Genomic DNA, 23671 nt, shown 5'->3' with positions numbered 1-23671 from the left:
TTTATGGCTGGATTCGGGATCTCTGCCCCTACTTCATGCTGCTCTCAGATTCCGCTTAAGTATCACATTCAATCTGCTCACTGTAGAGCTGTATATAGAAATATCTTAATGCCCTGATTGTCAGGGACGCAGGAGTGTATACTGCAAAGATTGGAAGGGACTGACTGTCCTGTCAGCTGCCAGAAGGTGAAGGGGACTTATTCCAACAATTACCAAGAAAAGGGAAGCAAAAAAGAAAAGTCAAGCACATTTAGAATCTCATATTTCTCATATGTATTTCCATGTTCTTTCACAATTTTCTTGTTTAACCCCCAGGTACATGCTGATGGGGGAGTTTTTGAGAGAGGACTGAATGGTTTGGTGCAGATGAGCGCTGTTGTGGGGCCGCATCTGAATATTCATCTGAAGAATCTGCTAACCAGCGTGAGTAGGAGAAAGCTGCAAATTATACATTTACAATGGGGTCTATCTTTCCACAGCGCACATAGTTCATTATTAGTGTATCTGATGCTCGTTATCTAATGCCCATTATTAGTGTATCTGATGCCCGTTATCAGTGTATCTAATGCACGTTCACAGTGTATCTGATGCCCGTTATTAGTGTAGCTGATGCTCATTATTAGTGTATCTGATGCTTATTGTTGGTATAGCTAAGGCTCATTATTTGTGTTGCTGATGCTCATTATTAGTGTATCTGATGCTTAGGCTGGTATTGTACATATCAGACTATGGCACATCCTCCATCCCATCTGCAGTCTCACTGGGCGTCTTTGCTGGCTCTTTTTTAGGAGAACATGAAGTCCCATTTTCCTAGGACAGTTCATTATTAGTTTCCTGCTGTTTGCTTGAATATAAATAATTGATATTTTGTACAATTTATGTGAGAAATATTTGAGACTAAACACTTTTTCTGTCTTGATTGGAAAGATCCCGGTTGGTTTGTTTGTTTAGACCTATACATTATTCACACTTGTGTTAAAGGGCCACACGTGAAGTAACAAGCTTTTATATCGTGGGCAGATTCAGCAAAGTTCACATTTTAAAGGCATTTTCTCATCTATTTAATCAAGTTCATGGTGACTTTATGTAATCGGGTATTTAAAGCAGGAGACACAAAGTTTCATCTGTCTGTCCCTCCATTAAATTAAGGGAAATTTTTCCCTTGACCTCCAGGGAGGCAGAGGCTCCAGCCGGAGCTCCATAGCTTTTATTATATAGATCACAGGTGTAGCCCCCCAGACATTGTGTGCCTAGGGTGGGACATCAGTGTTATACACCTGTAATGCCACATTATGGGCTAGGCTACGTGAATTTTCATTGTCATTGAACTTCTTTCTGGGGACCGAACAAGTGTTATTCTGATGGGGCAATGTCAGGACTGAAGGCTGATACTTCAACAACCCAAAACGAAGTCCAGCTCCTTCATTATGGCCTCCACTTGTGCAACCTTCCTTGAACTTCTCCATCCATTCTTATATATTTCTTCACAACATAACAACATTTTCTCCATAATGTGCACAAAATCTTCCAGAAATACCGGCACCTGACTGCCCCTCTGACTGCACGCTGTTCTTCTTTCTTGCAAATCACAAGTGGGGCAGCCATTGTTTCTCATCAGAAATACGCTGACGTAACGCGTTTCACCCTGCGCAGCAGCGACCGGGGAGACAGCGGCCTCGTGCGGAAAGCGCTGATAAGACATTGCGGCCTCAGGAGCTATAATATAACCTGAATATAACTTTACTGTGTATGATGCATATCGGTGGGCAGCATGCTCATGGCATCTTTTCCTGCATTTTTTATATTAGCTTTCCAAAAGATTAATGGACAGGAAATACAAGGATGGAGTCACATCTGCATTACAGAAGCTTGAACAGTACGGAGGAAAGGTAAAAGTGCTGTGCGGCCTTCTTATGGACGATGTCGGTAAAGGCACAGCGCAGGGGATGGCTCACGCATCATTATCTTATGTCTCAGCACTAGTGATTGATGAGTGAGTGTACTCGTTGCCCGGGTTTTCCTGAGCACGCTCGGGTGGTCTCCGAGTATTTGTGACTGCTCGGAGATTTAGTTTTCCTTGCCGCAGCTGCATGATTTGCGACTGTTAGACAGCATGATTACATGTGGGGATTCCCTAGCAACCAGGCAACCCCCACATGTACTCAGGCTGGCTACTAGCTGTAAATCATTCAGCTGCGGCAAGGAAAACGAAATCTCCGAGCAGTCACAAATACTCGGAGACCACCCGAGCATGCTGGAGAAAACCCGAGCAACGAGTACACTCGCTCATCACTACTCAGCACCTTATGCGCAGTAGTTTCTTCTCTTGAGGACCATGCCGATGCCTCCAGTGCAAGTAATAGAGGGAGTGTGACACAATATGCACATCACTATTCTATACATAGACCCTGCATATCGAGTACTGTATGGGGAGCAGCTGCTGTCCCATGCATTGTGTGGGAATACTACGTACAGCTGTATCAATCATGGTGTGTACTGGGATCAAGCTGTGGCACCTACACTCTTTGCACAGCACAGACTCCCGTCATAATATGTTAACTCACCTGACGAGGTGGATTCACTAAGCGAAAGCTTCAGATGAGCAGCAGGACAGAGCGAAGAACAGCAGAGATGGAAAGGCTGGCCAGCATCTGAGGCGTGGACAATGCTGGGTGTGAAGATTGTGGGATAGCCGATATGAGCTGGTTATGTAGACGGGCACCAAGGAATAGCAGAGTACGTGGGCAAGCACCTTGGAGCAGCAGAACCGAGTGGAACAGTGTCAAATTTGTTAGGACTATCTGGATGCATATTTTGCTCAAGAATCAGCAGAACTTAGCGGAATCATGAGATTGGTTTGTCATGAGGCACACGGTAGACCTGGCGTCCAATAGAGTTGTAGAGCAAAGCCCCCCCCGAACTACCTGAACCCTCAGGTGGCCTAAAATGGTTTAAGCTGGTGCCATCAGAGGTGCGCGCTAAGTTGGGTGTGTGTTACTATAAACTTTGTTCCGTCTACACATTGTGTAGCTTTGAAGTACTATGAATATGAGGGTCCATAATACATGGTCATGGCACCCACAGAAGTCCTTGTGGTCTTCTGGTCCCTCCATGTGTCGCTGCTTACATTGAGGCACAGAGGTTTTTCTTCTTACAGATTAATATGGAGTTTGTGGAAAGAAAGCGGTCCTTTGAATCCTGTATTTCACACGTATTCCTCTGGGGGGCACAATACTTTAGTGATGAACCCTGTGTTGGCACCTAGGGCGCCTACAGGTCTGTTAAGGTGAAATTATTGTGACCCTGTACAGACGCCTTTCCCATGGATTTTTCCATATGCATGAAGCCTCATCACAGAGCAATGTGTACAGTAGAATACGTTTTTAGTTTATTTTATTAAGATGTGAAGTTAATTTTACGATTTCTTTGTTTTCTCCTGTACAGGAAAGTCTTGGAATAATCAAATCTAAAATACCAACCTACTGCTCTATATACAGCTGATGGATGGATAACAGCGGATCCAGAGAAATAATATCTGCCGCAATCCTGACGTCAACCTGGAGATTTCATATAAACTCCTAATTAAACCGGGGCAAGAAAACTCAATCAAAACCATCTTTATTCATGCATCATAAAAAAAATACTTTATGCCCATTTAATAAAATTTGCAGGACACGACACTACATGACATCAGGAATCAGACCGAGACTAAAGGGGACACCTGGGTGCAAATAATGTGTTCAAGGATATCATATACCACAAAATGGCGTTACAGGGCTTCTGGTGGCATGTGATTACTCTTTAGCCAGTAATAAAGAGGCTCCTACAGCTTGTGTTGGCTTAAAAGGAATGGATTTATAAATAAAGTAATAAAACATGGGAAAAATGGTTAGGAATACATCCTAAAAGTTTAGCTCCAACTCTTAATATACCACCCATTTTAAAAGCATCAAAGAAGTGTTACATGGTATGATAATAACTCAATAATACCCAAGTGTGGGTGCAGGAACCAGGGATCTTCTACTCTGGATGTGCGTTTCGCCAAAAATGCTTCATCTGGAGGCATTGAGTGATAGTAAAGATTATATTTACCTTAATGTTTAACCAAATGGTTGTCCAGGACTTTTATATTCTTAGAGAAGGTCTTCAATATCAGATTGATGGTGGTCTGACACCCAGTACTGCCAACCGCTCATTGGTGTGCAGCTTTTCTCGTGGCCAGATGTAAGCTCCCATCATCCTAGATGATGATGATCCATTAATGGTACCTTCACATGGTGATGCTGATGTACAAGTCATAATGTCCCAATAGTCACCCGGCACCAATCACACTCTTGTAACATTTCCTGGCCATGTGCTATGGGAGGAGTGGCTGCATTCTGCAGTTTCCACTATGCGTTTTCCTAAAGCTGCTGTGCCCTGGATACATGAGTAAAGTCTGATGGAACATATCGGCTCTCGCTTCTCCGTTCAATGAATAAACCCCGCAGATCCTTAGGATGTTATCTCCGGGTCTCCCCGTGTGCAGAATCATTCAATATCACCTTAAAGCCAGTATTTTCCCTAAAAGATGCCTCGTGATCGTGTCTAAGGTACAGTTTATCCTCCGGTATTTCCTGCATTTGTGAAGAATCGTCGCTGTATTATCATCACCGCGGAGCTGTGGCTATAAAGTTATAAAAGAGTTCGCCTTAATAGTTCCCAAAAGAAACCAAGTATTTTTGTATCAATTAAAATAGTTTCTTGTTATTTGTAAAATCGTTGGAAATCATTATTATCAGATCAAGAGTAGAAAGGGGGGTTCACCGTCCTATACCCCGAACAATAAAATGCACGTTATCACTGAGCCATGTCCGATACTAGTTGTCTGGTTATTCCACTATTATGTTCGTGGGTATAAAAAAAGACATCTATTAGCCCATGAGTGAACTGATGCAGAATGTGCCTGTACAGTCGGTGATAAATTATCCACTATTGCGTGAACTTAGTGACCTCACAACGTGGCCACTTGGTTGTATTGTACAATCAGGAATAATACAATCAACCTACTGACATTACGGCAAATATTACAAGACGCATCGGCACTCACCATGTAATTGTCATCTTCATTACTAATGCTTATCCAGCAAAGATCTGTTACCTGACTACAGAAGCCCGTGGTGGAGCGATAAGTGCGAAACAGCCATTGATTCAATTTTGACGCCAGATCCCTTTCCTTTCTGGAATCGTAAGCAGGGGATATGTTTGCTAGATACGCATTACCAAAGAAGATGACAGTTATGTTGTGATTGCCAGTGTACGGTCTATGAAATAATTGTGCTACTTTATATTTATACTGGGCACCACTTTGTACGTCACTTTAACACCCTGAACATACAGATGTGAAGTCTGACTATCGATTATATGTAGCAGTGCCAGTGATTTGAAACGCTCTTGTTTGCTTCTGACTTTCTTTTTTTCGCTGTCTTCAGTGAGCTCATACTTTTTTTTTTTCTTTTTTAGTTTTACACATATATTTTTTTTTCATGCTGATCTGTCACTGGTTACAACAGACATATTGATTACTTTTACTATTTAAACCTTCAGCTCATATCTTAATCCACCAGCTATGAAAATGGGTTGTTTATAACCCGAAACGCGTAAGCTCATGGATCCCTAAGGTACCGTTACACTAAATGACTTACCAACAATCACGACCAGCGATACGACCTGGCCTGCGCTTAGTAACCCGATGTTTACCCTGGTTACAAGTGAACACATCGCTGGATCGGCGTCACACGCCGATCCAGAGATGACAGCGGGTGATCAGCGACCAAAAAAAGGTCCCGATCATTCCCCAACGATCTCCCAGCAGGGGCCTGATCGTTGGTCGCTGTCACACATAACGAGATCGTTAGCGGGATTGTTGCTACGTCACAAAAAGCGTGACGTTGCAACGATATCGTTATGTGTGAAGGTACCTTTAATCCTTTTTTTTTTTGCTTTTTTTCACCATATTTTTAGTTGCCCAGTAAAATCAAGTTTTTACCATTTTCTCATTGGTGCTGGAGCCCAGTCCTCTTGGAATTTTCCTTCCATTTCTAACCTGGATAACCAGCCTGGCATGTTCCTACACTACCTGCACTGCACCCTGACCACACAAGGTCTACCAGGGTTCATATGTGAATACAAGTGCTCTCCACACTGAATTGTCCTCACTGGAAGGTCAGCTGATTACCATTTTTTTCTTCTGTCCTATTTTCTCAGACCTATTTTTCTGTAGATGGAGCCATCTGAGCGGTTGGATAAGACAACCTTCTTAACCATTCTGCTAGAGTTGTGCTATATGCAGGACTGTGGAGTCTCTGTCCATTTTGGTGGAATTGGTATAAAATGAAAAGACTCTTCCTAAAATATATAATACATTGCTGTGGAGTCAGATGAGATGAATCTGTGCTGCACTTTATGTACATGCTCAGTAGTGACCAGTGCTGTGGAGTCAGAGATGAGATGAATCTGTGCTGCACTTTATATACATGCTCAGTAGTGACCAGTGCTGTGGGGTTGGAGATGAGATGAATCTGTGCTGCACTTTATGTACATGCTCAGTAGTGACCAGAGCTGTGGAGTCGGAGATGAGATGAATCTGTGCTGCACTTTATGTACATGCTCAGTAGTGACCAGAGCTGTGGAGTCGGAGATGATATGATTCTGTGCTGCACTTTATGTTCATGCTCAGTAGTGACCAGTGCTGTGGAGTCAGAGATGAGATTAATCTGTGCTGCACTTTATGTACATGCTCAGTAGTGATCAGGGCTGTGGATCTGAAGATGAGATGAATCTGTGCTGTACTTTATGTACATGCTCAGTAGTGACCAGCGCTGTGGGGTTGGAGATGAGATGAATCTGTGCTGCACTTTATGTACATGCTCAGTAGTGATCAGGGCTGTGGAGTCAGAGATGAGATGAATCTGTGCTGCACTTTATGTACACGCTCTGTAGTGACCAGTGCTGTGGGGTTGGAGATGAGATGAATGTGTGCTGCACTTTATGTACATGCACAGTAGTGACCAGTGCTGTGGGGTCGGAGATGAGATGAATCTGTGCTGCAGTTTATGCGCATGCTCAGCTGTTCGACAGCCACAACAAATGCAGGGATTACCTGTTTGCTAGACAATTCCCTGCATGTTTTGCGGCTGTCAAACAGCCATGAGACATGCAGCTGCAGGGACTCGAACATAGTATTCGGACAAGCCAAAGACACTCGGTTAGCACCCGAGCATGCTCAGATAACACCTTATCCCAGCATGTTCGCTCATCTCTAATGACCACTAAGACGGCACAATACAGTGCCAACTCTACAGTATGAGGACTGTACATACAGCACCACCGATCTCTGCTTTCTTAATATTTGTAAAGAGCATCCAGCTTTTGTAAATGGTGCCATGTAGTCAATAATGTTAAACTGACTGTAGAGGATTACAAGTTTCTGCTGCCTATAGGTTGTGTATGGTGTTGAGCTTTAGCCTCATTCACTTCAATAAAGCTGAGCTGCAATCCCAGACACTGCCCAAGGACATGTGTGGCGCTGTTTTAGTAAGGCATCTCTGATTTTTCCAAACTTTATACAGCCTATTTTTTTTGTTTGTGGCTATTCAGAGTTCTTATTAAATAAGCCCTCCTTCTCCTCCTCCCATCAAGTTTTATCCTCTTAATATAGTGCAGTCATCACATTATATGGCACTGTGTACTTACAATTGCTCATTTTGTCTTTCTACCCTGCTAATCCTTCTATTTTTTCTATGTAGAAAGGGGAAGTCTCTTTTCTCTGCACAAGTCATCAATGAAAAGTCCCTGGCATGCGGAGGAGGAAGCAGCTGGGTCAGAAATTGAAGAGGGGAAACATTCATGCAGATCAAAGAGACTTCCTGTTTCTACATAGAGAAAAGAGAAGAATTATCTGGGTAAAAAGGCAAAATGAGCAATTGTAAGTACGCAGTGCTATATAATATGATTGCAGTATATCAAGGGGATAAGAACTTTGATGTAAGTGCTTCTTTAACCCCATTCTGCCATTAGACGTACTATTCCGTCCATGTGGGGTGGGCTTTACTTCCCAAGGACGCAATAGTACGTCATATGCGATCGGCAGCGCTCACGGGGGGAGCGCCGCCGATCGCGGCCGGGTGTCAGCTGCCTATCGCAGCTGACATCCGGCACTATGTGCCAGGAGCGGTCAAAGACCGCCCCCGGCACATTAACCCCCGGCACACCGCGATCAAAGATGATCGCGATGTGCCGGCAGTGCAGGGAAGCACCGCGCAGGGAGGGGGCTCCCTGTGGGCTTCCCTGAGCCCCCCGCAGCAACGCGATGTGATCGCGTTGCTGCGAGGGTCTTACCTCCCTCCCTCCCTGCTCCAGGCCCGGATCCAAGATGGCCGCGGATCCGGGTCCTGCAGGGAGGGAGGTGGCTTCACAGAGCCTGCTCAGAGCAGGCACTGTGAAGCAGCCTGCACTCCTATCAGATCGGTGATCTGACAGAGTGCTGTGCAAACTGTCAGATCACCGATCTGTGATGTCCCCCCCTGGGACAAAGTAAAAAAGTTAAAAAAAATTTTTTCAAATGTGTAAAAAAAATATTCCAAAATAATGAAAAAAAAAAAAATATTATTCCCATAAATACATTTCTTTATCTAAATAAAAAAAACAAAAGTACACATATTTAGTATCGCCGCGTCCGTAACGGCCCGACCTATAAAACTGTCCCACTAGTTAACCCCTTCAGTAAACACCGTAAGAAAAAAAAAAAAAAAAACGAGGCAAAAAACAACGCTTTATTATCATACCGCCGAACAAAAAGTGGAATAACACGCGATCAAAAAGATGGATATAAATAACCATGGTACCGCTGAAAGCGTCATCTTGTCCCGCAAAAAACGAGCCGCCATACAGCATCATCAGCAAAAACATAAAAAAGTTATAGTCCTGAGAATAAAGCGATGCAAAAATAATTATTTTTTCCGTAAAATAGTTTTTATCGTATAAAAGCGCCAAAACATAAAAAAATGATATAAATGAGGTGTTGCTGTAATCGTACTGACCCGAAGAATAAAACTGCTTTATCAATTTTACCAAACGCGGAACGGTATAAACGCCTCCCCCAAAAGAAATTCATGAATAGCTGTTTTTTGGTCATTCTTCCTCACAAAAATCGGAATAAAAAGCGATCAAAAAATGTCACGTGCCTGAAAATGTTACCAATAAAATCGTCAACTCGTCCCGCAAAAAACAAGACCTCACATGACTCTGTGGACCAAAATATGGAAAAATTATAGCTCTCAAAATGTGGTAACGCAAAAAATATTTTTTGCAATAAAAAGCGTCTTTCAGTGTGTGACGGCTGCCAATCATAAAAATCCGCTAAAAAACCCGCTGTAAAAGTAAATCAAACCCCCCTTCATCACCCCCTTAGTTAGGGAAAAATTAAAAAAATGTATTTATATCCATTTTCCCGTTAGGGTTAGGGCTAGGGTTAGGGTTGGGGCTACAGTTAGGGTTGGGGCTACAGTTAGGGTTGGGGCTACAGTTAGGGTTAGGGTTTAGATTACATTTACAGTTGGGAATAGGGTTGGGATTAGGGGTGTGTTAGGGGTGTGGTTAGGGTTACCGTTGGAATTAGGGTTAGGGGTGTGTTTGGATTAGGGCTTCAGTTATAATTGGAGGGTTTCCACTGTTTAGGCACATCAGGGGCTCTTCAAACACGACATGGCGTCCGATCTCAATTCCAGCCAATTCTGCGTTGAAAAAGTAAAACAGTGCTCCTTCCCTTCCGAGCTCTCCCGTGTGCCCAAACAGGGGTTTGCCCCAACATATGGGGTATCAGCGTACTCAGGACAAATAGGACAACAACTTTTGGGGTCCAATTTCTCCTGTTACCCTTGGGAAAAAACAAACTAGGGGCTAAAAAATAATTTTTGTGGGAAAAAAAAAAGATTTTTTATTTTCACGGCTCTGCGTTATAAACTGTAGTGAAACACTTGGGGGTTCAAAGTTCTCCCAACACATCTAGATGAGTTCCCTGGGGGGTCTAGTTTCCAATATGGGGTCACTTGTGGGGGGTTTCTACTGTTTAGGTACATTAGGGGCTCTGCAAACGCAATGTGACGCCTGCAGACTATTCCATCTAAGTCTGCATTCCAAATGGCACTCCTTCCCTTCCGAGCCCTCCCATGCGCCCAAACGGTGGTTCCCTCCACATATGGGGTATCAGCGTACTCAGGACAAATTAGACAACAACTTTTGGGGTCGAATTTCTCCTCTTACCCTCGGGAAAATACAAAACTGGGGGCTAAAAAATAATTTTTGTGGGAAAAAATTTTTGTTTTATTTTTACGGCTCTGCATTATAAACTTCTGTGAAGCCCTTGGTGGGTCAAAGCGCTCACCACACATCTAGATAAGTTCCTTAGGGGGTCTACTTTCCAAAATGGTGTCACTTGTGGGGGGTTTCAATGTTTAGGCACATCAGTGGCTCTCCAAACGCAACATGGCGTCCCATCTCAATTCCTGTCAATTTTGCATTGAAAAGTCAAACGGCGCTCCTTCGCTTCCGAGCTCTGTCATGCGCCCAAACAGTGGTTTACCCCCACATGTGGGGTATCGGTGTACTCAGGACAAATTGTACAACAACTTTTGCGGTCCATTTTCTCCTGTTACCCTTGGTAAAATAAAACAAATTGGAGCTGAATTAAATTTTTTGTGAAAAAAAGTTAAATGTTCATTTTTATTTAAACATTCCAAAAATTCCTGTGAAGCACCAGAAGGGTTAATAAACTTCTTGAATATGGTTTTGAGAACCTTGAGGGGTGCAGTTTTTAGATTGGTGTCACACTTGGGTATTTTCTATCATATAGACCCCTCAAAATGACTTCAAATGAGATGTGGTCCCTAAAAAAAAATGGTGTTGTAAAAATGAGAAATTGCTGGTCAACTTTTAACCCTTATAACTCCCTAACAAAAAAAAATTTTGGTTCCAAAATTGTGCTGATGTAAAGTAAACATGTGGGAAATGTTACTTATTAAGTATTTTGTGGGACATATATCTGTGATTTAATTGCATAAAAATTCAAAGTTGGAAAATTGCGAAATTTTCATAATTTTCGCCAAATTTCCGTTTTTTTCACAAATAAACGCAAGTACTATCAAAGAATTTTTACCATTGTCATGAAGTACAATATGTCACGAGAAAACAATGTCAGAATCACTGGAATCTGTTGAAGCGTTCCAGAGTTATAACCTCATAAAGGGACAGTGGTCAGAATTGTAAAAATTGGCCCAGTCATTAACGTGCAAACCACCCTTGGGGGTAAAGGGGTTAATGGTGTTTTACTTTGTCCTCCTTTTACAAGATGCGACTGGCTCAGCAACCTCAGGGTTAAATAAAATGTATTAAAGTAATGTGGTTTCCAGTGTAATGTCTTATAAAATAGACGCCCTGTGGAGACTTATTCCTGCCACATGCTGAGTTTTTCTTCTCATTTTATGATGTATCTAATAAAGAAAAGGCTTTTTTTTCTGCATTTCTTTTGATTTGATAATAAAACCCAAAGACCACATGATTATGAAAGAAGGTTTTATTGTAATCGGCTGCTATGGCTTACAGTACAGACACACACCAGAGCTGGGCTGATGCTCATGGTCATATACAGGGCGGCCGCCATTGTGCACAATATTACACATTGCTGTCATTAGGACAAGGACAATGTATTAGTGTCTGATACGACATGCGGTTGTGATTCATGGGGTAGTGACATTTTGGGGTAATTGGTAGCCTATTTGTTCCCTAAAACAGTGATTGACCCTAAGAGCGCACAGTCCTCGGTCATAAATTCCTTGTTTCAATATGTAAAATTAATTTTGATGCATTTGTTCCAATAAATAGAAACACACATTGTGGTCAGGTCCCTAAGGGTGCTTTCGCATTGCGTCCAGGCACCCGTTCAGTGGCCCCATCGGGGCTTGTGTCCGAACTCCCCGCATATATATATATGCCAGATGGAATAGAAGACCTTTCATGCTGGGGTTTGGCACCCGTTCAGTGGCTTCGATGCGGCTTATGTACGAACTCCCCGCAAAACGGGATTCGAATGTACGTGCTGACGGGTCCATAGACTATAATGGTGTCCACAGACCGACCATGTTCTCTGCCTTGCATCATTTTCAGGCATCTACCCCTATTGGAGGCGACCGCTCAGATTTGGTAGACTGTCTGTGTTCCCACCTCCAGTAGGCGTACAGGGTTGAAAATGATGTACGTCAGAGCTCACGTTTGCTCTGTCAGGACCATTATAGTCTTATGGCCCCGTCCGATTCCCGACTTGCTAGGGGTTTGGACATAAGCCTTGTAGGGGCCACTCAACAGGTGCCAAAATGCAATGTGAAAGCACGCTAAGCCTGAAGGTCTTCCATTTATATCTGACACCATCCATACTGGTGACATGATGTGATTAGAAAGGCTGTAGGGCCAGTACAGAGCTGCGACATCACTAAACCGGGACCACAGACAAGCGATCCTGTTGGTGCACATTCACACTGCGGCCATTACCAGACAAAACCTAGAATAATAAATAAACAATAGATCCATCACTGTCTGATCACACCCGTTTATCAAAGGGGAAATGGTAAACGAAAGCTTTGTGCTATCAGTCATTACTTTTAGGCCACGTTCACACATTCAGTATTTGGTCAGAATTTTATCTCAGCATTTGTAAGTCAAAACCAGGCGTGGAACAATCAGAGGAAAAGTATAATAGAAACATATGCACCACTTCTGTATTTATCACCCACTCCTGGTTTTGGCTTACAAATTCTGAAGTAGAATATTGACCAAATACTGATCGTATGAACGTGGCCATACTCTGAATTTTTTGTGTCCCAATGTATGACCAAAACACACAATTTGTCTTGTGAACAGCAGAGGTGCAGAACATTGCTAACAGAAGAAAAGATCTAAGAAGCCCGAGACTGCTACGTCTATACACAAACTAATCTTAAAGTGTTATGCAAAATAAAGGTAGACGTGGGAAGGCGACTAGGCGATCATAAGGCAATTCTTAAACTCTTGAACGTGAGATTCAATATGGGATCTCTGCGGCATACAATCCAAAAACGCAACTAGTGGGTGGTGCTCAACTATAAGAAATATCGTCTTGATCCAAACAAAGTAAGATGAAAGTGGCACTCACCCCAATGTTGCTGTCAAGTGAAGTCCTTTATTCAAGTATATACATGGACAAGCATGAATTGAAGAGACGGCTGGTAGTGAACAGGGTGCGGGGAGGAGGAAGGGGGACGACGGCCGTTTCGCGCGTGTGCGCTTCTACGGGTCCATGTGTGGGAATTGGTAACGTTATTTCCTATATAGGAGGCTGGACGACTAAGTGTGATCAGGTGAGTGATTAAAATAATTACATTAAAAACACCACAGAACATCAATAAGCACTTTTTTACAAATTCAATTAAACATTACTTAATACAAAATAATGCAAAATAAATCCTTATAGAAAAATGAATCCTTATAGAAAAATAAATCCTTATAAAAAAATAGTCATATCCAATTTATCATTTAACCCAATTGGTCCCTGTGCATTGGTTTCAATGATCCATCTGGCCTCGCGTTGTAAAAGAAGTTTTTTGCGATCACCACCATTAGGAGGGTTGTCGACTAGTTCTAAGCCTGCGAATCGCAAGACATTTGGATCCGCGTTGTGTGTGTCTTTCATATGTTTGATAAAGCGAGGACAGCCTTTTTCTGAGGAAATCGAATTATAATGTTCCCTAAATCTATGGAACATAGGGCGTATAGTTTTGCTGATATAAAAGAATTGGCAAGGACAGGTGATTATATAGACTACGTATTGGGATTTACATGTGATTAATTGGCGGACTGTATGATGGATGGGACCTATATGAATGGGATTATTAAGGAGTCTTAGATGGCAAAATTTACAATTGCCGCATTTATGATTTCCAGTGCGTTGTGATTTTCTTAACCAGTTGCTATTATCTTTTACAGTGAGACGATTTTTTACGAGTAAGTCACCTAGGTTTTTTGTGCGTTTATAAGCGAAGGTGGGATGATGCGTTAATAAAGTAGATAGATCTCTATCTTTTTGTAATATATGCCAGTTTTTGTTAATGGCCGCGTAAATTTCTTTATCCATGGGACTATGTCTAAATGTAAATGCAAATTTATTATTTCCTGATTTCTCCTTTGGGGGGCATGTCGACCTCCTGCGTTTTTTTAATAAATTCTGTTGTGTGAGTTTTGTTACTCTATTTTCTGCGTTTGTAAGAATTTTAGAGGGGTAATTTCTGTTTAGAAAATTAGTTTTTAATTTTGATATTTGTTCTTTAAATGATGCTTCATTATTAGTGATTTTTCTATAGCGAACCATTTGACTATATGGTATAGCATTTTTCGTATGGTTTGGATGGGCGCTATTATAATGAAGCAAATTATTTGTTGCATTAGGTTTTTATGCACACATGTATTGATTTTACCCTCAATTATATCTATTTTGACGTCTAGGAAGTCGAGTGTGTTGCCCCCAAAACAGGCGGTAAATTTCATGTTCTCCTTATTGGTGATATTGAGATAATGCACGAAATTATCAAAGTCTGTTTTTGATCCATCCCACACCATAAAAATATCGTCAGCAAATCTTAGATATGTTCGTATATGCTGTAAAAATTGTTTGGAAACAGAAGTGATATATTTTTCCTCGAAAACCGCAAGGAACAAGTTGGCAAATACACATGCGACGGGCGTACCCATCGCGGTTCCTGTATGTTGAATGAACCATTTGTCCAGAAATCTGAAGGCATTATGCGACAGTACGAACTCTAGGCTTTCAGTAATAAAGTTACTAAAGAATAAAGCTGAAAAATTACTACCAGAACACCCCATCATTCCTAACTGGTACAGTTTACCGAAAATTCATAAACATGCTACCAAACCGCCAGGGCGCCCTATAATATCTGGGATTGGTTCCTTAACGGAACCCCTGTCCAAATTCGACTGGCTACTCAAACCATTATTATTAAAAATTCCATCCTTTATAAAAGACTCTGGAGACTTTCTACTGGCTCTACAAACTGTCGACTGGCAACCAACTTTCTCCCTCGTCTCAATTGATATCGTCAGTTTATATACGAGAATTCCCCAAAATAAGGGCATTGAAGCCATTCAAGCGATCCTATCCAACACGAACAAAGATCAAGACTTCATTGACTTTATTACTGAAAGCCTAGAGTTCGTACTGTCGCATAATGCCTTCAGATTTCTGGACAAATGGTTCATTCAACATACAGGAACCGCGATGGGTACGCCCGTCGCATGTGTATTTGCCAACTTGTTCCTTGCGGTTTTCGAGGAAAAATATATCACTTCTGTTTCCAAACAATTTTTACAGCATATACGAACATATCTAAGATTTGCTGACGATATTTTTATGGTGTGGGATGGATCAAAAACAGACTTTGATAATTTCGTGCATTATCTCAATATCACCAATAAGGAGAACATGAAATTTACCGCCTGTTTTGGGGGCAACACACTCGACTTCCTAGACGTCAAAATAGATATAATTGAGGGTAAAATCAATACATGTGTGCATAAAAAACCTAATGCAACAAATAATTTGCTTCATTATAATAGCGCCCATCCAAACCATACGAAAAATGCTATACCATATAGTCAAATGGTTCGCTATAGAAAAATCACTAATAATGAAGCATCATTTAAAGAACAAATATCAAAATTAAAAACTAATTTTCTAAACAGAAATTACCCCTCTAAAATTCGCACAAACGCAGAAAATAGAGTAACAAAACTCACACAACAGAATTTATTAAAAAAACGCAGGAGGTCGACATGCCCCCCAAAGGAGAATTCAGGAAATAATAAATTTGTATTTACATTTACACATAGTCCCATGGATAAAGAAATTTACGCGGCCATTAACAAAAACTGGCATATATTACAAAAAGATAGAGCTCTATCTACTTTATTAACGCATCATCCCACCTTCGCTTATAAACGCACAAAAAACCTAGGTGACTTACTCGTAAAAAATTGTCTCACTGTAAAAGATAATAGCAACTGGTTAAGAAAATCACAACCCACTGGAAATCATAAATGCGGCAACTGTAAATTTTGCCATCTAAGACTCCTTAATAATCCCATTCATATAGGTCCCATCCATCATACAGTCCGCCAATTAATCACATGTAAATCCCAATACGTAGTCTATATAATCACCTGTCCTTGCCAATTCTTTTATATCAGCAAAACTATACGCCCTATGTTCCATAGATTTAGGGAACATTATAATTCGATTTCCTCAGAAAAAGGCTGTCCTCGCTTTATCAAACATATGAAAGACACACACAACGCGGATCCAAATGTCTTGCGATTCGCAGGCTTAGAACTAGTCGACAACCCTCCTAATGGTGGTGATCGCAAAAAACTTCTTTTACAACGCGAGGCCAGATGGATCATTGAAACCAATGCACAGGGACCAATTGGGTTAAATGATAAATTGGATATGACTATTTTTTTATAAGGATTTATTTTTCTATAAGGATTCATTTTTCTATAAGGATTTATTTTGCATTATTTTGTATTAAGTAATGTTTAATTGAATTTGTAAAAAAGTGCTTATTGATGTTCTGTGGTGTTTTTAATGTAATTATTTTAATCACTCACCTGATCACACTTAGTCGTCCAGCCTCCTATATAGGAAATGACGTTACCAATTCCCACACATGGACCCGTAGAAGCGCACACGCGCGAAACGGCCGTCGACCCCCTTCCTCCTCCCCGCACCCTGTTCACTACCAGCCGTCTCTTCAATTCATGCTTGTCCATGTATATACTTGAATAAAGGACTTCACTTGACAGCAACATTGGGGTGAGTGCCACTTTCATCTTACTTTGTTTGGATCAAGACGATAATCTTAAAGTGTGACTTAAAGACTACTGATAATTTACATATGCAAAAGAATGATCGTTACATATGTTAGTGGTTACCTTTAGGTAATAATATCACACTGTGTTTCAGTCTGCAATCTTCATTACTATTTTTATTTATGCAATAAATAAAGAAAATGGCGTTGGGTCCTCTCGATTTTTGCTAACTCATGGAGGCAAAACCAACAGCTGCACCAGTCAGCTGTCAGGATTATCTTGTCCGGTTATCAAAAACAGAGAGGTACACACACTTAAAAAAAAAATAATAAAAAAACGGCGTGATGTTCCACTCACCCTTATTTTTTACAACCAGCCAAGCTACAGCAGACAGCTGGGGGCTGGTGTTCTCTGACTGAAAAGGTCATGGATATTAGCCCTCCCCAGCTTAAAAATAGCAGCCTTCCCAGAAAGGACGCAACTATTAGATGCACCAATTTTGGCACTTTGCCCGGCTCTTTCCACTTGCCCTGGTGTGGTGGCAAGTGGGGTAATATTTGTGGGGTTAATGTCAGCTGATATCAAGCACACAGGTTATGTATCTATAAGACACCCCCATTACTAACCCCATTGATTGTAATAAAGAAGACACGGCCAGAGTAAAGTCCTTTATTTGAAATAAAACTCCCACCCCATTTATTTTCAAAACTTAAAAAAATAAGGTGACTCCGGTGAACTGAAAGACGTCAGCAGCGGCAGCGTGAGAACTTTCTCCCGAGCGCTGATGTCAGTGAGGTCACTGGAGTTCGACTAAGAACACCGCTCACTTTTTTTATGTCACCGCTCGGCACATCAGCTGAGTTCACAAGTTCAGCTAAGTGTTCTCCTGGATTCCCGGCGGAACAGTCACATCATGCCACTGCTCAGCCATGGAATCCAGATGTAGCAGTGTTGGAGTGCATTGTGAGTCATATGAATTATCTATGGACAGGTGAGGAATATGGTGTTTGTTTATTTTAAAGTTTTGTAAATAAATGGGTAAAAGAAGGTGCAGCGATGTCCCCGGAAACCACGTATATGGGAATACTTGGGCTCTCCTCAGAGCAGTGACTTCCAACAATAACTTGCAAGATCTCGCTCCTTAGATAACAGAGAGAACAAGGCATTTTCTCAGTCGTGCAACTGAGAAGACCGCTCACCGCCGCTCCACCAATGATGAGTAACTTATCACAAGTGTCCCTGCCTGGCAGCAGCTAATTTCTCTATGTCTGTCACACTGGTCTTTGCTGTTATCGGCGCTCAGACCAGTGTGACAATGTTATTGTGAAGCTGCAGACAACCAGTAAAAATTCTAATAAAGCAGCACTGTGTCCCCAGGAGCAGTGCGCTTCCTGTGTCTCTACCTGCCGCATGCATGTTAAAGGGATGCATGGTACAGAGGGTTCAGTGAGAAGCCGTACCAACCACAAGATGGCACTGTGCTTCCAATGAAAAAGAGGTACAAAATGATTTTTAGGTAGATACTATGAAAGCAGTCAGTATCTATATAAAATAAACAAGCACATACAGCCATGGCAAAAAGTATTGGCACCCTTAGAGTTGAATTATTTCTCCTAGAAAATTACTGCACTTACACGTTTTGTTATACACGTTTATTTTCTTTGTGTGTATTGGTAAAAAAGAAAAATGGCAAGTTGGACATGCTTTCAGACAAACCCCAAGAATTTGGTGGACAAAATGGTTGGCGCCCTTAACCCCTTCCCGACCAATGACGCCACGTAGGCGTCATGAAAGTCGGTGCCAATCCGACCCATGACGCCTATGTTGCGTCATGGAAAGATCGTGTCCCTGCAGATCGGGTGAAAGGGTTGACTCCAATTTCACCCAATCTGCAGGGACAGGGGGAGTGCTACTTTTGCCTGGGTGGTTGCTTCACCCTCCCCCCCCCCCCATGGCTATGATCGCTCTGATTGGCAGTTTCACTTTCAACAGACAATCAGAGAGATTTGTAATATTTCACCTAAAAAACTGGTGAAATATTACAATCCAGCCATGACCGATGCTGCAATACCATAGGCCATGGCTGGAAACACTGATGTACCCCCCCACCGCCACCGATCTCCCCGGTCCTCCGTTCTGTGGTCCGCTCCCCTCCACCGTCCTGTCTGCTCCCCTGTCCTCCTGCCCGCTCCCCCCGTGCCACCCCCCTTCCTCCGATCCCCCCATGCTCAGATCTCCCCCTCCCTTCTACTTACCGGGCCTCCTGGTGTCCGTCCGTCTTCTCCCTGGGCGCCACCATCTTCCGGCCGGCAGATTCGTTCCAGGTATATTTTGATCACTGTGATATAACCTATCACAGTGATCAAAATAAAAAAAAATAGTAAATGACCCCCCCTCCTTTATCACCCCCATAGGTAGGACCAATAATAAAATAAAATACTTTTTTTTCTTTTTCCACTAGGTCTGGGGTTAGAACTAGGGTTAGGGTTAGGGTATTTGCACACGGTGCGGATTTGGCTGCGGATCCGCAGCGGATTGGCCGCGGATCCGCAGCGGATTGGCCAGGGATCCGCAGCGGATTGGCCGCTGCAAATTCATAGCAGTTTTCCATCAGGTTTACAGTACCATGTAATCCTATGGAAAACCAAATCCGCTGTGCCCATGGTGCGGAAAATACCGTACGGAAACGCTGCGTTGTATTTTCCGCAACATGTCAATTCTTTGTGCGGATTCCGCAGCGTTTTACACCTGTTCCTCAATAGGAATCCGCACAAAAAACACTGGAAATCCGCAGGTAAAACGCAGTGCCTTTTACCTGCGGATTTTCAAAAATCGTGCGGAAAAATCTCACACGAATCCACAACGTGGGCACATAGCCTTAGGGTTAGGGTTGGAATTAGATTTAGGGTTGGAATTAGGGCTAGGGTTGGAAATAGGGTTAAGATTAGGCTTGTGGTTAGGGTTATGAATAGGGTTAGGGGTGTGTTGGGGTTAAAGTTGTGGTTAGGGTTGGGATTAGGGTTGGGATTAGGGTTACGGGTGTGTTGGGGTTAGGGTTGTGGTTAGGGGTGTGTTGGGGTTAGGGTTGTGATTAGGGTTATGGCTACAGTTGGGATAAGGGTTAGGGGTGTGTTCGGGTTAGTGTTGAAGTTAGAATTGAGGGGTTTCCACTGTTTAGGCACATCAGGGGTCTCCAAACGCAACATGGCGCCACCATTGATTCCAGCCAATCTTGCTTTCAAAAAGTCAAATGGTGCTCCCTCCCTTCCGAGCCCCGACGTGTGCCCAAACAGTGGTTTATCCCCACATATGGGGCACCAGCGTACTCAGGACAAACTGGGCAACAACTATTGGGGTCCAATTTCCCCTGTTACCCTTGCGAAAATAAAAAATTGCTTGCTAAAACATAATTTTTGAGGAAAGAAAAATTATTTTTTATTTTTACGGCTCTGCGTTATACACTTCTGTGAAGCACTTGGGGGTTGAAAGTGCTTACCACATATCTAGATAAGTTCCTCGGGGGGTCTAGTTTCCAAAATGGGGTCACTTGTGGGGGGTTTCTACTGTTTAGGCACATCAGGGGCTCTGCAAATGCAACGTGACGCCCGCAGACCATTCCATCAAAGTCTGCATTTCAAAATGTCACTACTTCCCTTCCGAGCCCTGACGTGTGCCCAAACAGTGGTTTACCCCCACATATGGGGTATCAGCATATTCAGGACAAACTGGGCAACAACTTTTGGGGTCCAATTTCTCTTGTTACTCTTGTGAAAATAAAAAAATTGCAGGCTAAAAAATAATTTTTGAGGAAAGAAAAATGATTTTTTATTTTCACGGCTCTGCGTTATAAACTTCTATGAAGCACTTGGGGGTTTAAAGTGGTCACCGCACATCTAGTTCCATGGGAGGTCTTGTTTCCAAAATGGGGTCACATGTGGGGGAGCTCCAATGTTTAGGCACACAGGCGCTCTCCAAACGTGACATGGTGTCCGCTAACGATTGGAGCTAATTTTTCATTCAAAAAGTCAAATGGCACTCCTTCCCTTCCGAGCCCTGCCGCGTGCCCAAACAGTGGTTTACCCTCACATGTGAGGTATCAGTGTACTCAGGAGAAATTGCCCAATAAATTTTAGGATCCATTTTATCCTGTTGCCCATGTGGAAATGAACAAATTGAGGCTAAATGAAATTTTTTGTGAAAAAAAAGTACTTTTTCATTTTTTCGGATCAATTTGTGAAGCACCTGGGAGTTCAAAGTGTTCACTATGCATCTAGATAAGTTCCTTGGGGGGGTAGTTTTGAAAATGGGGTCACATGTGGGGGAGCTCCAATGTTTAGGCACACAGGGGCTCTCCAAACGAGACATGGTGTCCGCTAAAGATTGGAGCTAATTTTTCATTCAAAAGTCATATGGCGCTCCTTCCCTTCAGAGCCCTGTTGTGCACCCAGACAGTGGTTCCCCCCTACATATGAGGTATCGGCGTACTCAGGACAAATTGTACAATAACTTTTGGTGTCCAGTTTCTTCTTTTACCCTTGGGAAAATAAAAAAATTGTTGCTAAAAGATCATTTTTGTGACTAAAAAGTTAAATGTTCATTTTTTCCTTCCATGTTGCTTCTGCTGCTGTGAAGTACCTGAAGGGTTAATAAACTTCTTGAATGTGGTTTTGAGTACCTTGAGGGGTGCAGTTTTTAGAATGGTGTCACTTTTGGGTATTTTCGGCCAAACAGACCCCTCAAACTGACTTCAAATGTGAGGTGGTCCCTAAAAATATGGTTTTGTAAATTTCGTTGTAAAAATGAGAAATTGCTGGTCAAATTTTAACCCTTATCACTTCCTAGCAAAAAAAAATGTTGTTTCCAAAATTGTGCTGATGTAAACATATGGGAAATGTTATTTATTAACTGTTGTGAATTCTGTGGCAGAGCTCCCTCCTGTGGTCACAAGTGGTACTTCGGCTGATTCTCTCTGTGAGCTTCTGTTGGTGGAGGGAAGTGGTACTGCGGCTTCTGAGTTTCCTCCCTCAGGTGATCTGGTGAGGTCGTTAGGTGCTTCTCTACTTAACTCCACCTAATGCTTTGATCCTGGCTTCCTGTCAATGTTCCAGTGTTGGACTTGCTTTTCCCTGGATCATTCCTGTGGCCTGCTGCTCTGCATAGCTAAGTTCTTCTTTGCTATTTGTTTGCTATTTTTTCTGTCCAGCTTGTCTAATTTGTTGCTGGAAGCTCTGGGACGCAAAGGGTGTACCTCCGTGCCGTTAGTTCGGTACGGAGGGTCTTTTTGCCCCCTTTGCGTGGTTTTCTTTAGGGTTTTGTGTAGACCGCAAAGTTACCTTTTCTATCCTCGATCTGTTAAGAAAGTCAGGCCTCACTTTGCTGAATCTATTTCATCTCTACGTTTGTCTTTTCATCTTAACTCACAGTCATTATATGTGGGGGGCTGCCTTTTCCTTTGGGGTATTTCTCTGAGGCAAGGTAGGCTTATTTTCTATCTTCAGGCTAGTTAGTTTCTCAGGCTGTGCCAAGTTGCATAGGCAGAGTTAGGCGCAATCCACGGCTGCCTCTAGTGTTGTTTGGAGAGGATTAGGGATTGCGGTCTGCAGAGTTCCCACGTCTCAGAGCTCGTTCTATGATTTTGGGTTATTGTCAGATCACTGTATGTGCTCTGACCGCTATGTTCATTGTAGTACTGAATTGCCTTTCATAACAGTACAGGAAGCCAAAAGTACTAATAATTCTCAATAGAGGGAAAAAAGAAGTTCTGAGACCATTTTTTTTTTTTGCACTGTGTTTTGCCTTTTTTTTCCCCTAGACATTTGGGTGGTTCAGTACACAGGTGTAGCGATGGACCTTAGAAGTCTGTCTTCATTTGTGGATCAGCTCTCGGCAAGAGTACAAAAGATTCAAGACACTATTGATCAGAAAGCTATGTTGGAACCAAGAATTCCTATTCCTGATTTGTTTTTTGGAGATAGAAGTAAGTTTCTGAGTTTCAAAAATAATTGTAAATTATTTCTGGCCTTGAAACCTCGCTCCTCTGGTGATCCAGTTCAACAGGTTTTGATTGTTATTTCTTTTTTGCGCGGCGACCCTCAGGACTGGGCATTTTCTCTTGCGCCAGGAGATCCTGCATTGAGTAATGTCGATGCGTTTTTCCTGGTGCTCGGATTGCTGTACGATGAACCTAATTCAGTGGATCAGGCAGAGAAAAATTTGCTGGCTCTTTGTCAGGATGACATAGAGGTATATTGTCAGAAATTTAGAAAGTGGTCCGTGCTCACTCAATGGAATGAATCTGCGCTGGCAGCTATGTTCAGAAAGGGTCTCTCTGAAGCCCTTAAGGATGTCATGGTGGGATTTCCTATGCCTGCTGGTTTGAATGAGTCCATGTCTTTGGCCATTCAGATCGGTCGACGCTTGCGTGAGCGTAAATCTGTGCACCATTTGGCGGTATTACCTGAGCTTAAACCTGAGCCTATGCAGTGCGATAGGACTTTGACCAGAGTTAAACGGCAAGAACACAGACGTCTGAATGGGCTGTGTTTCTACTGTGGTGATTCCACTCATGCTATCTCTGATTGTCCTAAGCGCACTAAGCGGTTCGCTAGGTCTGCCACCATTGGTACGGTACAGTCAAAATTTCTTCTGTCCGTTACCTTGATCTGCTCTTTGTCATCGTATTCTGTCATGGCATTTGTGGATTCAGGCGCTGCCCTGAATTTGA

General features: G+C 42.5%; 1 protein-coding gene across 4 annotated transcripts in view; it reads left to right on the top strand.

Moving 5' to 3' along the window:
• Positions 1-4859, top strand: part of PACRGL (parkin coregulated like) — a 34690-nt gene extending 29831 nt beyond the window's left edge. For all 4 annotated transcript variants that reach the window (XM_069744686.1, XM_069744683.1, XM_069744684.1 and 1 more), the window contains exons 6-8: positions 316-423; positions 1809-1889; positions 3445-4859. In XM_069744686.1, coding sequence (XP_069600787.1) covers positions 316-423; positions 1809-1889; positions 3445-3501 — 246 coding nt within the window. In that variant the 3' untranslated portion in view covers positions 3502-4859. The remainder of the gene's footprint in view (positions 1-315; positions 424-1808; positions 1890-3444) is intronic.
• The last annotated feature ends 18812 nt before the right edge of the window (positions 4860-23671 follow it).

The sequence above is a fragment of the Ranitomeya imitator genome, chromosome 1 (assembly GCF_032444005.1).
Source record: "Ranitomeya imitator isolate aRanImi1 chromosome 1, aRanImi1.pri, whole genome shotgun sequence".
Taxonomy (NCBI): domain Eukaryota; kingdom Metazoa; phylum Chordata; class Amphibia; order Anura; family Dendrobatidae; genus Ranitomeya; species Ranitomeya imitator.
This window is presented reverse-complemented; position numbering and strand designations above follow the sequence as displayed.